At 58.1% G+C, this 13,643-nt stretch overlaps 2 protein-coding genes and 1 non-coding gene across 20 annotated transcripts in view; 2 read left to right on the plus strand and 1 right to left on the minus strand.

The window, feature by feature from the left end:
- CARMIL3 (capping protein regulator and myosin 1 linker 3) overlaps window positions 1-3,306 on the minus strand; it is a 17,956-nt gene extending 14,650 nt beyond the window's left edge. For 11 of the 15 annotated variants that reach the window (XM_032445778.1, XM_032445741.1, XM_032445636.1 and 8 more), the window contains exons 1-2: window positions 1,103-1,602; window positions 288-409 (exon numbers count right to left, since the gene is read on the minus strand). In XM_032445778.1, the coding sequence (XP_032301669.1) occupies window positions 288-409; window positions 1,103-1,501 (521 nt within the window). In that variant the 5' untranslated portion in view covers window positions 1,502-1,602. The other 4 variants (XM_032445716.1, XM_032445679.1, XM_032445616.1 and 1 more) reach the window with 4 other exon arrangements.
- A 434-nt stretch (window positions 3,307-3,740) lies between these two features.
- LOC107305688 (dehydrogenase/reductase SDR family member 4-like) lies at window positions 3,741-11,189 on the plus strand. 4 transcript variants are annotated; one of them, XR_004308132.1, is made up of 9 exons: window positions 3,744-3,873; window positions 4,352-4,529; window positions 5,069-5,170; window positions 5,256-5,326; window positions 5,425-5,476; window positions 5,742-5,876; window positions 6,225-6,280; window positions 6,359-6,853; window positions 6,884-7,532. XR_004308132.1 is itself a non-coding variant. In XM_015852220.2 (8 exons), exons 1-8 carry the CDS (start codon window positions 3,761-3,763, stop codon window positions 10,195-10,197), a joined length of 789 nt encoding a protein of 262 aa, XP_015707706.1. In that variant the 5' UTR covers window positions 3,741-3,760; the 3' UTR covers window positions 10,198-11,189. The 4 variants fall into 4 exon arrangements, 3 of the variants coding, with proteins under 3 accessions (XP_015707706.1, XP_032302000.1, XP_015706940.1); XM_015852220.2 differs by lacking the exons at window positions 6,359-6,853; window positions 6,884-7,532 and adding an exon at window positions 10,116-11,189 and having other exon boundaries at window positions 3,741-3,873; XM_032446109.1 differs by having other exon boundaries at window positions 6,359-7,532.
- On the plus strand, window positions 8,912-9,102 carry LOC116652826. Its single transcript, XR_004306045.1, has one exon. It is a non-coding gene; the product is annotated as a U2 spliceosomal RNA (small nuclear RNA).
- Window positions 11,190-13,643: the final 2,454 nt, after the last annotated feature.

Consider the following 13,643-nt stretch of genomic DNA (forward strand, 5'->3'; position numbering starts at 1 on the left):
CCCCCCCCGCAGCCCCCCGGTGTGTCCCAGTGCGTCCATTCCCACCTCAGCTCATCCCAGTACACCCAAGTCACTCCTCGTGACCGTCCACCCCAGTGCCCGCCCTGTACATCCCAATGCCCCCCGACCCCCGTCAGTCCATCCCAGTATAACCCAGCGCCATCCAACCCTCCCACAGACCGCTCCCAGAACATCCCAGATCCTCCCCCTCCCCGTCCTGCCCTCTCCTAATGCCTCCCCCTCCTCCTACCCCAACCCTGTCCCACCATATCCCCCCTATGGCTCACACGGGGGGGGCGCAGGGCAGGGCCCGCCCCAGGGCAGCTCCCAGCTCCCGGGCCAGGCAGGCGGCAGCAGCAGGGCTGGCAAGAGCCAGAGCCAGGGGACCCCGCTCCGTGTCCAGGCGCACCTAGGAACTGGGTGTACTGGAAGGCACTGGGAGGCATTGGGAGTGGGGGGGGTGAGGGGCTGGTAGAGGCCTGGGGGTAACTGGGGGTCTCTAATGGAGATGGAGGGGACTGGGGAGGGACACACTGGAAGGCACTGGAAGGTACTGTGAGGGGGTAGGAGGGCTCTAGGAGAGACTGGAGGAGTACAGGGAAGTTCTGGAAGGTGAAAAGACACTGGGGTGTCTTGGAAGAAAAGATTACACACCAGGAGAATGAGAGGATGGAGATAGAACAGGACATGTCCTAAGAGGGACCGGGAGGCACTGGGATGTACTGGGAGGTCACTGAGAGGTGCTGGGGGGGCACTGGGAAAGTAATGGAAGCTGACTGGTTCGTACTGGTCCATAATGGGAGGCACTGGGATATACTGTAAGGACCTGAGAGGCAATGGGATATACTGTAAGGACCTGAGAGGCAATGGGAGTCACTGGATGGAGACTGGGCAGGCAGTGGGAGGCCACTGGTCCAAACTGGTCCCTACTGGGAAGCATTATAAGTCAAAGGAATGACTGAAGGGGATCAGTAGGGGGGTACTGGCAGTCACTGGAAGGGCACTGGGGCACACTGGGAGGCATGATGTATTCTGGGCAAGTCGTTGAGGGTCCCCAGTCCACATTGGCCCATACTGGTCTGCACTGGGAGGTGCTGGGTACCTGGGTGGGGCTGGTGGCGCTGATGCAGCGAATCTCCAGCACACTCAGGGAACCTTCGGCCTGGCAACAAATAGGAATCTTTGTGCACATGGATATGCAGATGGACATGCAAATCCTCACGGAAATCTTTGTGCAAACAGGTACGAACGGGCTCAGCAGTGTGAAGACCTTTGTGCAAGAGGATGGACTCCATGTACTTATATTTGTGCAAATCCTTGTGCAAATGATCGTGCAATTTTCCTTCATGTGAATCTTTGTGCAAAAGTCAGACTTGTGCAAACATTTCCTTCTGTGAACCCTTGTGCAAATGCTCACACAAATGCTTGTGTTATGGAACAGGCTCATGCAAATCCTCACGTGGTTTCTCGTGCAATGGATTGTGCTGGGGGATGGACTCATTCAGATCCCTCTGAATGTCCCCATTCAGATGATTATGAACACCCCAGTGCCAATCCTTGTGAAAATCAAACACATTCACTTATGCAGATTCGCATGCAAGGGCTCACCTTGGCCGGTGTCGTGGGGCCAAAGAGGTGCAGACGCCAGGCAGTGAGGGCCTGGGGGACAGAGGCAGGGACCCAGTGCTCCCAGTGCCTCCAGTGAGAGCTCAGACCCTTCCCAGTGCCCCCTGGTTCTCCCAGTGATGTCCCCGAGCCCACAACTTGGCTCCTTTCCCTTTTCAGTGCCATCAGGCTCCCCCCCAGAGAATCCCATTTCCCCTTCAAGTGCCTCTGTTCTCCTTCCCAGTACCTCCCAGCGCCCCCAGACTCATTTCAGTGTCCCTGTTTTCAGTCCTAGTACCTCCCAGTAGCCCCTGACCCCCTCCCAGTGCTTCCAGTAACTCTTAGGTCTTGAATAGCGAATGTCCCAGACCCCCCTTTCAGAGTCTCCATTTCGACTCCCAGTACCCCTAAGCCTGATCCCAGTATTGCCAGTGCTTCCAGTAACCCCTATGTCCCCCTCAGTGCCCTCGGTCCCCCCTCCCAGTGCCCCGAACCCCCTCCCATTCCTCTCATCCCTCCCAGCTCCCACCAGGATCCTCTCCTCCAGCCGACGGGGTTTGGTCTCCAGGCGGGCACGCAGCAGCAGGTGGATGCGGGGCCGCCCCAGGGCCCGGCGGATGCTTTCTAAATGGGGTTGGGGGTTACGAGGGGAAGGATTCACCCCGGTAACCTCCCCCCAAACGCCCCCCAGTGCGATCCCCCTCCCCGCTCCCATGGCCGTTCAGCGCCGGTTTCAGCACCACGGACAGCGCCCGACCCTGAGCCGTAAGCGGCGCTTTGGGGGCACGGGGGGAAAAGAGGGGGGGGCTGGGGAGCAATAGGGGGGTTATGGGAGAACCTGGGGGGTTATGGGGTCTGGGGGGTTATGGCGGGACGTGGGGAAGCATGGAGGGGATCTGAGGGGGTTTATGGGGCTAGGGAGCTTATGGGGGCGATATTGTACATTAGGGGCCAACGGAAGGGTTGGGAAGGGTTGGGGGTGTCTTATGGGATTATGGGGGGATGTTACAGGGTAATTGGGGCGAGGTTATGGGATGGTTGTGGAGGGGATCTGCGGGGAATGTGGGGAGTGTGAGGAGGGGTGCTGAGGTGATGGGGAAGGTCAGTGGAAGGGATATGGGGATTATGGGGCTACAGAGAGTGATAGGAGGGTTATGGATGGAATATGGTGGCTCCACAGAAAGAAAATGGATCGCTATGGGGTGATGGACTGATTGGCACTGAGATCTGGGGAGATAGGAGGAGACTGGATGGGGGATGTGGGGGGGTATGGGGTGAGTTATGGGGGTCCCTGAGCCCACAGGGGCTCATGGGGGACCCCATGGAGGGAGATATGGGGGGAAATGAGGGGAAATTGAGAAATGTGGGCGAAAATGGGGGGATTCGGGCAGGATTTGAGGGGAAATAGAGGGAAATTGTGCACGGATCTGGGGGGAAATAGAAGCATTTAGTCGGGATTTGAGAGTAAATGGGGAGATCGGAGGTGAAACGAGGGGAGTTGGGTGGGATTTAGAGGAAAATGGGGGAATTGAATGGAAAATTGAGGGGATTCAGCGGGAAATTGGAGGATTTTGAGAGGGCTGGCGGTGAAATGGAGGGACGTGGGTGGGATTTGGGGTGAATGGAGGGATCTGGGGTAATAGGGCGCCGGGCGCCGGTACCTTGCAGCTCCCGGGACACGTCCCCCGCCGGCGGGGCCATGCCGCGGCCGACAGGAGCCGAGCCGAGCCGATCGACGCCGGAAGTTCCCGAGCGGAGCCGGAAACGTCCGAAGGATCCCGAGTGCAGCCCGGCTCTTCCCGGAGCGCTCCGGCGATCCCCAGCGCCCCCAGTGCCCCTCCCCAATAACCCCCTGCCCCTCCCCAGTAACCCCCTGTCCCTCCCCAATAACCCCCAGTACCCCCCAGTGCCTCCCGCTCCCCCAGTACAGTTAACCCGTGACACGCGCTGTCCCAATACCGCCTTGTACGACCTCAGCCCCCCTATTCCCCTGCTGGCCCCCATAACTCCCAGTTCCCCCCCGATCCCCTCCCCCTTCCCTGCCGCCCCTCCCCCCTGCCGCCCCCCCCCGTCGTCCCTCCCGACCCCCCCAGCGCTCCCGGCCCCTCCCCCGGTGGGGCAAAGGCCGCGGGGCGCTGTGGGGCGGTGCGGGGCGATGTGGGGCGCTATGGGGCGAGCGGGGCTGCGGGCTCTGTCCGGGGGGGGTGCCCCTAATTCCGGGAGGACCCTGGAAGGGAAGGTGGCTCTGGTGACCGCCGCCACCGACGGGTGAGTGACCCACAACGCGACGTGACCCCCCCGGCTGTTCCGCTCCCCGCCCCCCCGTGGCTCCCATCTCCCTTTGCCTGACCGGTGACCCATAGCCCGCTGTGTCCCCTTTGGCCCCCGTGTTCCCCCATAACGCCCTGTGTATCCATAGGAACTCCATAGTGAACAGTTGATCATCATCCCACAGCCTCCCCTTGTCCCCGCAGCCCCACGTCCCCTTTATCACACCAAAGACCCCCTACAAATCTCCCCATAAACCTCCCCGTGGTCTCCATCAACTCACAGTCCCCAAGTCCTTCCCCCCCCCATAACCCTTTTGACCCTGTAGACATTTCCGATGTTCCTCCGTCACCCCACACCCCCCCCATCATCCCAAACATCCCCATGTCTCCGTAGACCCACCGTGTCCCCACGACCCTCCCGTGCTCCCCCAGGACCCCGTTTCCCCACGGTGCCCCCGTCCCCTCGCTCCCCACAGGATCGGGCTGGCGGTGGCGCAGCGCTTGGGGGCGGCGGGTGCCCGGGTGCTGCTGAGCTCCCGGCGGCAGCACAACGTGGACGCGGCCGTGCAGAAGCTGCGGGCTCAGGGCCTGGAGGTCAGCGGGGTGGTTTGCCATGTGGGGCAGCCCCGGGACCGGCAGCGCCTGGTGCAGACGGTGAGGGGGTGGGGGGTGGGGGGATGGGGGGCAGCGGAGCTGGGGGGGAGTTACAGGGAGATATGGCGCAATGGGGAGAAAGAGGATTGTGGAGGGCGCTGGGTCTATGGGAGCCTATGGGGTTATGCAGGGTTGGTGGGGCTATGGAGATAATGGGGTTATTGGGGGCAGTGGGTGACTGTGGGGCAGTGGGGTGCACTGGGACTATGGGGTCCCATGGAGTCATAGAGCTCTGCGGTCAGGGAGGTCCCGTGGGGTTATGGAGCACAGTGGAAGTTCCACTGTTCTACAGGGAACTGCTGGGGTACCATCACACTGTGGGGTACTGGGGGGATCTTATCGTTCAGTGGGGCTCTATGGTGGGGGCCATGGGTCTGTGAGCAGCCCCATGGAGTTGGAATCCCATTGTTCTGTGGGGAGTCCCATTGGTCTGTGGAGGCTCCGCTGAACCTTGAGGCACTGTGAGTATCCCGTGGGGTTATGAGGGCATCCCGTTGGTCTGTGGGGTCCATCACTCTTTGGGGTGAATCCTCCTACAGGCATTGGACACCTATGGGGCCATTGACATCCTGGTCTCCAACGCCGCCGTCAACCCGGTCATGGGCAGCACGCTGGAGGTCGAGGAGGCGGCCTGGGAGAAGGTGACCCCCAGCCCCCCCCCATGCCCTGCCCCACTGACCACAACCCACTGACTGCACCCAACTCTTGTGGCTCTGCCCTCTCCAGATCTTCCAGGTGAACGTGACGGCAGCAGCCATGCTGGTGAAGCTGGTGGTGCCCCACATGGAGAAGAGAGGGTGAGAAGGGCTGTATTGGGGGGAAGGGGCTTGATGGAGAGAGGGGTTTCTTGGGGGAGGTCCCATCTGACAGAGGTCCACCCCTTTTCTTCCTGCAGTGGAGGAGCCGTGGTGTTGGTGACATCGGTGGCTGGGTTTATGCCCTTCCCGGTGAGTGGGGAGCGATGGGGGCGGGAGAGGACTGCTGGGATGGGGGGGAGGGGGGAGGGAGATGGTGAGGGGGGTCCAGTGGGGAGATGGTTGGGGTGGAGGAACGGGAGGTGGTGGATGGAAGAAGGGTGAGGTGGAGGAATGGCTGCTGGGACACGCGGTGTGCAGCCGCTCATGGGATGGATGGGCGTATGGTTGGGACTGATGGTGGTGGGACGGGTGGAGGGACAGACGGACGCGGTGCAACCAGCCCTGTGCCTTGCAGGCTCTGGGTCCGTACAGCGTGAGCAAAACAGCGCTGCTGGGGCTGGTGAAGGTGTTGGCCCCGGAGCTGCGCGCCCGCGGAGTGCGCATCAACGCCGTCGCCCCTGGACTCATCCAGACCCGCTTCAGTGCCGCTGTGAGGGCGGGGGGGGGGATATGGGGGGCTGGTGGGGGGGTGGAGTTGTGGGGTGGTGCTCAGAGCCCCGTGGTGGGGAATGCAGAGGGGCAGAGCTGCGCCTGAGCGGTGGGGTCATAGAATGATAGAATCACGAGGCTGGAAAAGACCTGCAGGATCCTCTTATCCAGCCGTCCTCCCAGAGGGTCTGACTGGGGCAGGGCATGGAGCAGTGTCATGTATGTGGGGTGGGGGCTGGGGGTGGGGCCTCGTTTGGGTGTGGTTGTGGGGTGGGAGGAGCCGGTGGGGGGCAGGGTCTGTGATGGGAGGGTCTCAAGGTGAGCGGGCTGTGATGTCCCTCTATTGCAGCTGTGGGAGAACGAGGCCACCAAGGAACAGCTGATGTCCGCCATGGGGATCGACAGGTGGGGAACGGCCCCGAGGGCCTCAGCCTGGGGACGAGGGGCTGTGGGTGGTGGCGGTGACAAGGGGTGACCCTGCAGTGTCCTTCCCTGTCCCCAGGCTGGGAACGCCATCGGATGTGGCCGAGGTGGTTTCGTTCCTCTGCTCCCCTGCTGCTTCCTACGTGGTGGGAGAGACCATGGTGGTGGCCGGGGGGACCCCATCCCGCCTATAACGGACCCCAGGGAGTGTGGGGATGGCATCACTGCGTGGCACCGGGGGGTGGACTGTGAGAGACATCTGTGTCTGTAGGGGAGCTCTGGGGACACCTGATGGGACACTGAGGTTTAGTCTTGGAGGATGAGGGGACCTGTAGGGAACATCCAGCTCCACAAGAGGCACTTGGGGCCATTTGAGGGGAGCTGGGACCTGCAGAAAACTTCTGGGTGTGCCATGGAGGTTTTTGTAGGCCCCAGTGTCTCCTTGGATGTCCCCATCGTGTTTCTAGGGGGATCAGCAGGGAATACTGAGGCTTACAGAAGCGTATGGGGACATCTGGGGTGGTCTATAAGGAATATTGAGGGCTGTAGGGGGTGTTTATGGCATTTGTAGGGGATATTGTGGTCTACAGAGAAGTTTAGGGGGGCTTGTAGGAGACGCTGAAATCAATATGGGGCGTTTGGGGCAATCTGTGGTGACATGGAGGCCCATGGGAACACCCTCAGGGACACCAGGATCCATAGGGGACACTCTAGGAGCAATCAGGTAGATTTGGGGTGACTTCAGCATTTTTGGGGCACTTTGGATCCCCCAATAAATCCACTGACACTGCCCTGGTCACAGCTCAGAGGTGTCTGTTTGGGGCCAACATGGAGAGCCATCATAGCGCTCAACATGGGGGCGACCATCTTGACGTTGCTGGCAGCCATCTTGAAGGGACAGGCATTATCTTGAGCTGGCATCTTCTTGGACCCTTGGGGCCTCCTGTGATATCCCCATTTCATCATGCTCCCTGTTACCACTAACGAGCAGCACAATGGCAGTTAATGGGGTCCATTTATTGCCAGGGACAATTAATAATCATAGAATCACAGACTTGTGGAGGTTGGAAAAGATGCACTCCAGACTATTTTTGTATAAGCAGCTCGTTAAGCAATACCTGAATACCACCCAAATTCATGGCTGGGTGTGACCTCTGCAAACATGGTTTTGGAATGACTCTGTTTTGGAGTCATTGAGACACATCAGCAAAAAAATGAAGAGACTTTGTGGGAATACAGTCCCGGTTTGAGTTTATTGAGTTCCCTCTGGATGGATCACACACTCATCCCTCATGTGTCTGAGCATCCCTTGCAGGAGCATCCCCTCCAGGAGGATCTGCTCTGTGATCCCCCCAGGCGAAGTGTTGATGCTCACAACCTTGCAGTTCTCCAGTTCCCCCATCCTCCCTGTGATGTTTCCTTTTCTCTGGTCCCCAGGGACTTTGCCTGCCAGCCACATCAGGCAGCTCCCTCAGGACCCTGGGGTGGCTGCCATCAGCCCCTGCACGCATTCACTCCCATGAGTCGGTCTCTGATTTGTTCTGCCCTTACAGCCGGGGGGGGGTTGATTCTCCAGTTCCCCCCAGGAGTTTCAGGTTCAGGACTGTGAGGTTCAGAGATACGAGAATCCTGGCTGCAGTGAAGGCTGAGGCAAAGAACACATGGAGCTCCTCAGCCTCCTCCACGTTTGCTGTAGCCAGTTCTCCTTTCCTGTTTAGGTGCGCTCTCTTTGGCCTGTCTCTTCGGGCCTATGTACCTGTGCAATCCCTTCTTGTTTTTAACATCCCTTTCCATCCAGTTCCATCTGTGCCTTGGCTTTCCTAATCCCATCTCTGCAAATCCAGACAGCATCCCTGTATTATTGCACATCCCTGCTCCCACTGTCACCGCTTCTTCCCCTTCTTTTCCCTCAGTTTGCCCAGCAGATCCTTGCTGAGCCATGCTGCTTTCCAGCCCCCTACCCGTTTAATACAAAATCCTCTCAGCGAGGACGTAGTTTTGCCTGTGGGCAAAACTTCTGTGCCTTGGGGACAGTCAGCTCCTGCACCTTTAAAACAGCTTCCCTAAAGTATTCCCAGCCTTCCTGGGCTCACAGTCTCCAAAGCTGCCTCCCAAGGGACCCTCTCAGCCAGGGTCCTGAAGAGGTTAAGAGTTAAATCTGCCCTCCAGAAGGTTCAACAAGGATCGAGCAGTTGAGCATCTAGTGATCACTGCCCCGGGCGGCCTCCAACCTTCACAGCCCCACCAGACCTTCTATGTTAGCAAACAGCAGGTCCAGGCTTTGGCTTCCCCTCGTTCTTCCCACTCCAGCCGTGTCAGGAAGTTGTCTCCCACCAGCTCTAGGAACCCCCGGGACTGATCCCTATCTGCTGAATCATTAATCCAGCAGATGCCCTGGACATTGAAATCCGCCACCAGAACAAGGGGAGAGACCTCACCCAACTGTCTATAACGTGTTTCGTCACCTCGCGGAAGGAGCGGGAGCGGAGCGGGGCGGCACAGGGTGGGGGCGGGGCTGGGGCGGTGAGGAAGGGGTCGGTGCAGGCGGGTCCGTGCCCGTGAGGGGTCGGGGTCGCGCGTGGGGGCGGCTGTTGTGCGGGGAGTGGTTCGGGTATCGCTTCTCGGCCTTTTGGCTAAGATCAAGTGTAGTATCTGTGCTTATCAGCTTAATATCTGATACGTCCTCGATGAGAGGACTTTGTATTCAACGTGTTTTTGGGTGCGGGGGTTGGACCCGCAGCTTGCTCCCTCCGCTCGGCGCATCGTCCCGGTCTGGCGGTACCGGCGGGCACGGTGCAGCTCCCCGGTGCTGCGCGGCAGAGCTGTGCGCTGTGCGGGCTGTGTCCCGCAGGGGGCGCTGTTGGGCGCTGGCTGCTGGATTCGCTGTTTGCGCCGCTCGGACCGCGGGCGGGGAGGGGGCGGCCTGAGTCGCCGATGGAGCCCCCCGTCCCTGCTGGCCGCCCCTTAATGCAGCCCAGCACACAGTTGCCTTGCGGGCTGCAGGCGCACACTGCTGCCTCATGTCCAGCTTCTCTCCCACCAGGACCCCCAAGTCCTTCTCCGCAGGGCTGCTCTCCAGGAGATCTTCCCCCGGTCTGTACAAACACCTGGGATCGCCCCGACCCAAAGCAGCGCCTGCACTTGGCCTTATGGAACCTCTTTATGTTCACATGGCCCCACTTCTCCAGCCTGTCCGGGTCCCTCTGGATGGTTCCCTTCCCTCCAACGCACCGACTGCACCGCTCAGCTCGGTGTCACCTGCCAGCGCTGAGCTGCACTCGATGCCATCGTCTGTCACTGATGGAGACCTGAAGAGCTGCAGCCCCAAGGCTGAGCCCTGAGGGATGTGACCGGCCCCCACCGTGACACAGAGCCATTGATCACAGCCCTGTGGCTGCACCCATTGATCACAGCCCTTTGGCTGCACCCAGGCAGCCAATTCCTAATCCTCTGAACAGCCCATCCTTCAAATCCACTCCTCTCCAATTCAGAGAGCAGGATGTGCTGAGGGCCAGTGCCAAAGGCCGTGCAGAAGTGCAGGTAGCTGACATCCATGGCCTTTCCCCCATCCACTGAAGCCATCACTCCATCACAGAAGGCCGCCAGGCTGGTCAGGCATGATCTGCCCTTGGGGAAGCCGTGCTGGCTGTCTGGAATCACCTCTTTGTCTCGGCTGTGCCTTAGCAGAGCTTCCAGGCAGATCTGCTCCATGATGGTCCCATGCACAGAGCTGAGGCTCACTGGCCTGCAGTTCCCTGGCTCTTCCTTTCTCCCTTGCTCAAAAACAGGAGCAATGTTTCCTGTTTCCCTTTTTCAGCCTCCAGGAGCTTCACCAGACGGCCAGGATTTTTCAGACACGATGCAGGGCGGCTCAGCAGCCACATCAGGCACCTCCCTGAGAGCCCCTGGATGGAGATATCGGCCCCATGGTCTTACACACGTTCGGTTCCATGAGGGGGCTCAGACCTGCTTCACTGTTACCGTGGGACAGAACCCACCCCCCACCCCCTCACCTGGAGGCTCCAGGTCCTGGCAGACATGGGAATGCTGAGCAGCCCTAAAGGCTGAGGCACAGACCCACTGAGCAGCGCGGCTTGTCCCATGTTGGAGGAAGGCAGCTCCCCGTTACCTTCCAGCAGAGGGGGATCGCTCTCCCTGGCCGGCCTCCTGCCTGTGTACCCGCAGATCCCCTTCTTACTCTCTTCCACATTCCTTGCCAAATTCAGTTCCGTCTGCACCTTGGCTTTCCTAATTCCATCTCTGCACACACGGACAGCAGCCCTGCATTTGTCCCACGGTACACAACCGGAACCCGTCCAGTTCATCGCCCCGCGCTGACAGAACGGCTCATGTGGGTGCGTTGCTGGTGCATGGCAGAGCTGCTCCGTCCGTCTCTCCGCGCTGCTGCTCCGCCCTCTCTCGGCCATCCTCACTGTGCAGCCGGCAGCGCTCGGGACGGTCCGTCCCGTTCGGGCTGAATGAATGAATGCGCAGTTCCAGAGTCAGAGACTGAGCCCCCGGGCCGCGGGCCCTACGAGATGGCAGGGAAGAAGACGAGCCGAGTATATGGTGTGTAAGAAAGGCACCTTTGGTTCCATAGCGAGTCAGTCCGCTGCCTTGAGCCACATACAGCCCCAAATAACGGCTCAGACACAGAGACCCCCACAGCCCTTGGGGGGCTCCGCTCCCATACCCGGTGTTACAGATTCCCGTGACAAAACCAGACAATGTCTAGTGTGATAAATAAAGGAATAGCTTTATGTTATGGTTTTGCAATTTGGTTGGTGTTGGTATTCCACATCAGAACACCATGCCTAATAATGGGAGTAAAGGGGACAAGTTTTTTTCTGTGAACTGCCTTAATGAGCATGTGGGGTGGGGCACCGGAAGGGAAGTGCAGTAAGGGACGGCGTGCTGGACGGCTCCCTGCGAGGAGACAACGTGGTCAGACCTTCCTGCCTTCCACAGCTCCATCGGTGAGATTGGGGACTTGGTATTCCTCTTTGTTGAAAACTCTCTTGTTGTTGTTTAGCGTTATTGGGTTATTAAACTGCCATTCGTTCTCAGATCACCTTTTTCCTCCCTCATTTTTTTTGTTAGACCTAATCGCAATCTCCCTTCCCTTCCCCGTCTCCCTAAACGCACGTGGCCGGGCCGGGCCACGCCGCACTTTGCCGTACCGTGCCGTGAGAGAAAAGGGGGGGGGCTTTTGTTCCTGCTGCCCTGGGTTTGTGCACACTGTCCCGGAGTGAGCTCTAGAGAGAACTCCGTGACATTTTTGTGGAGAATGCGGGCGAGCTCAGGGCAATGGTTTGGGCAGTAATTAGGTGGTTTTTTCAGCAGCCCTGTATGTGGAGCTGATAGTCCGTAGGTTCCTGTGGTCCTGCTTAAGGACTTCCTGATGTTGGGGGTAGGGGTAGATTTATTAAGCCGATGGCTGCAGGGATAGAGATATCTGCCTGGCTCCCTTCCAGACTAACGAACATCACAGGCACCGTGCTTGAACTGGCTCACGAATGCTCTGAATTCCTTAAGTATGACTGGGGTGTCAATTGGAATACTGTGTTGTTAGTCTCTCTAATTGTAGTAGTTTACTATAAATTGCAGAGAGACTTGCAAAGAATAGTGCAGAGAGACTCAGGAAAAGGGCCAGAAGCATCGGGACCCTCAGTATCAGGTAATCTCACCCCTGAACACCAGAGGGACCTTGGGAAATTAATAGAACCCCTGAGTGATGTGGGAGATCAGGGGGATCTCAGATCGAATGGCTTATGAAAAAGATAGAGAGTCTCGAGAATGAGATCCAAACCCTAAGGGGAAGGCAACAAGTTAATCCCAGCCGACCACAGGAAGCACCAGCATCAGTGTCAGTCGCCCCAGTGGAAGGCCAGAGATGGGAACGTGTTAGTCCTCACGTCTGAACGGATGGAGGAAGTAGAGGAAGATCCGGGCGAGGGACCCTCCCAAAACCACCGAGAAAGGCAACTCAGAAGACTAACAGATGCGGAGAAGATAGATGATGAGGGAAAAGATCACTGCTTCCTCTACTCGGTAAACCTCTGAAAATTACTGAAATCCAAAGTGCGAGAAAGGAGTTTGCCCGACTCCCAGGTGAACGCCTTGTCACTTGGCTGCTCCGGTGTTGGGACAATGGGGCCTCCTGCATGTCTCTAAGCTGCGATGAGGCTCGTCAATTAGGAAACATTGCTCGAGACTCATCTATTGATAGAGGGATCAGCAGATGTCTCGATGAGTCGCCAATCTCTGGGAGAGGATTCTATCAGCTGTAAAGGCAACCTGTCTTCTCAAAAATGATTTGGAGCCTGTACTGGAAAAATGGAGTACAGCTGAGGAAGGTATCCAGTACCTGAGAGAAATGGCTGTGGCAGAAATGCTGTTCGATCCCACGTTTGTCCCTGGGGACCCAGAGGATCACCATGACCCAGAAAAGGTGAGCGGTACTCCGGAAATATGCAAGAAACTCATACGGTCAGCACCAGTGAAGTATTCCAGTGTACTATTAACGAACTCTAACAGGTATGATGAGCTGGATAGGAGACCTGAAATTTTTGAGCTCATCCTTTCACTGCAAAATATCGAATACTCACTACTGCCACACCGTACCACCATCGCAGCCATCTGTAAAATGGTGGATAGAATGGACCGAATGGAGAAAAGACAGGACAACATGCAGAAGAGCTGGTCTGCGGCAAGGAACCACAGTGAACCTGTGGCAGTCTCAGCTGTCAGACGCAAACGCACACCTGTCCGAGTGAAGGACCGCAGTGAGCCTATGTCACGTGGTGCCATGTGGAACTACCTGCGTGACCATGGAGAGGATATGAAGAAGTGGCATGACGAACCCAATTTTGTACTGCGAGCACGGGTAAGAAAATTACAAAAGAGGTCAGCCACTACTGAGGTTGCCTCTACCGCTGCAGACAACCAATAGAGGGGCCCTGCCCTCAGCCAGGGGGGGGAAAGGGATAATAGAGTGTATTGGACTGTGTGGATTCGGTGGCCTGGCACATCAGAACCACAAAAATATAAAGCACTGGTGGATACCGGTGCACAGTGCACTCTGATACCCTCAGGTTTCGAAGGGACAGAACGGATACATATACATGGGGTGACTGGGGGTTGTCGCGAAACTGTCTGTATTGGAGGCCGAGATAAGCCTCACTGGTAGAGACTGGCAGAAACATCGTATAGTGACTGGCCAGGGGGCTCCTTGCATACCTGGAGGGGTGTTCAGTACACTTGGAATCGTTTGCCCCAGGGGTGGAAACACAGCCCGACCATCTGCCATGGGCTGATCCAAGCCACGTTGGAACAGGGCGGTGCT

This window comes from Coturnix japonica, chromosome 1, assembly GCF_001577835.2.
Source record: "Coturnix japonica isolate 7356 chromosome 1, Coturnix japonica 2.1, whole genome shotgun sequence".
NCBI classification, from domain to species: Eukaryota; Metazoa; Chordata; class Aves; order Galliformes; family Phasianidae; genus Coturnix; species Coturnix japonica.

What these genes read in the sequence shown, in the direction of transcription:
- LOC107305688 (XM_032446109.1), top strand. Translation starts at nt 3,761, where the DNA reads ATGTGGGGCGCTATGGGGCGAGCGGGGCTGCGGGCTCTGTCCGGGGGG. An exon ending in CCCCACATGGAGAAGAGAGG is followed by an intron (nt 5,327 to 5,424) that starts GTGAGAAGGGCT and finishes TTCTTCCTGCAG; the next exon opens with TGGAGGAGCCGTGGTGTTGG. An exon ending in AGACCCGCTTCAGTGCCGCT is followed by an intron (nt 5,877 to 6,224) that starts GTGAGGGCGGGG and finishes CCTCTATTGCAG; the next exon opens with CTGTGGGAGAACGAGGCCAC.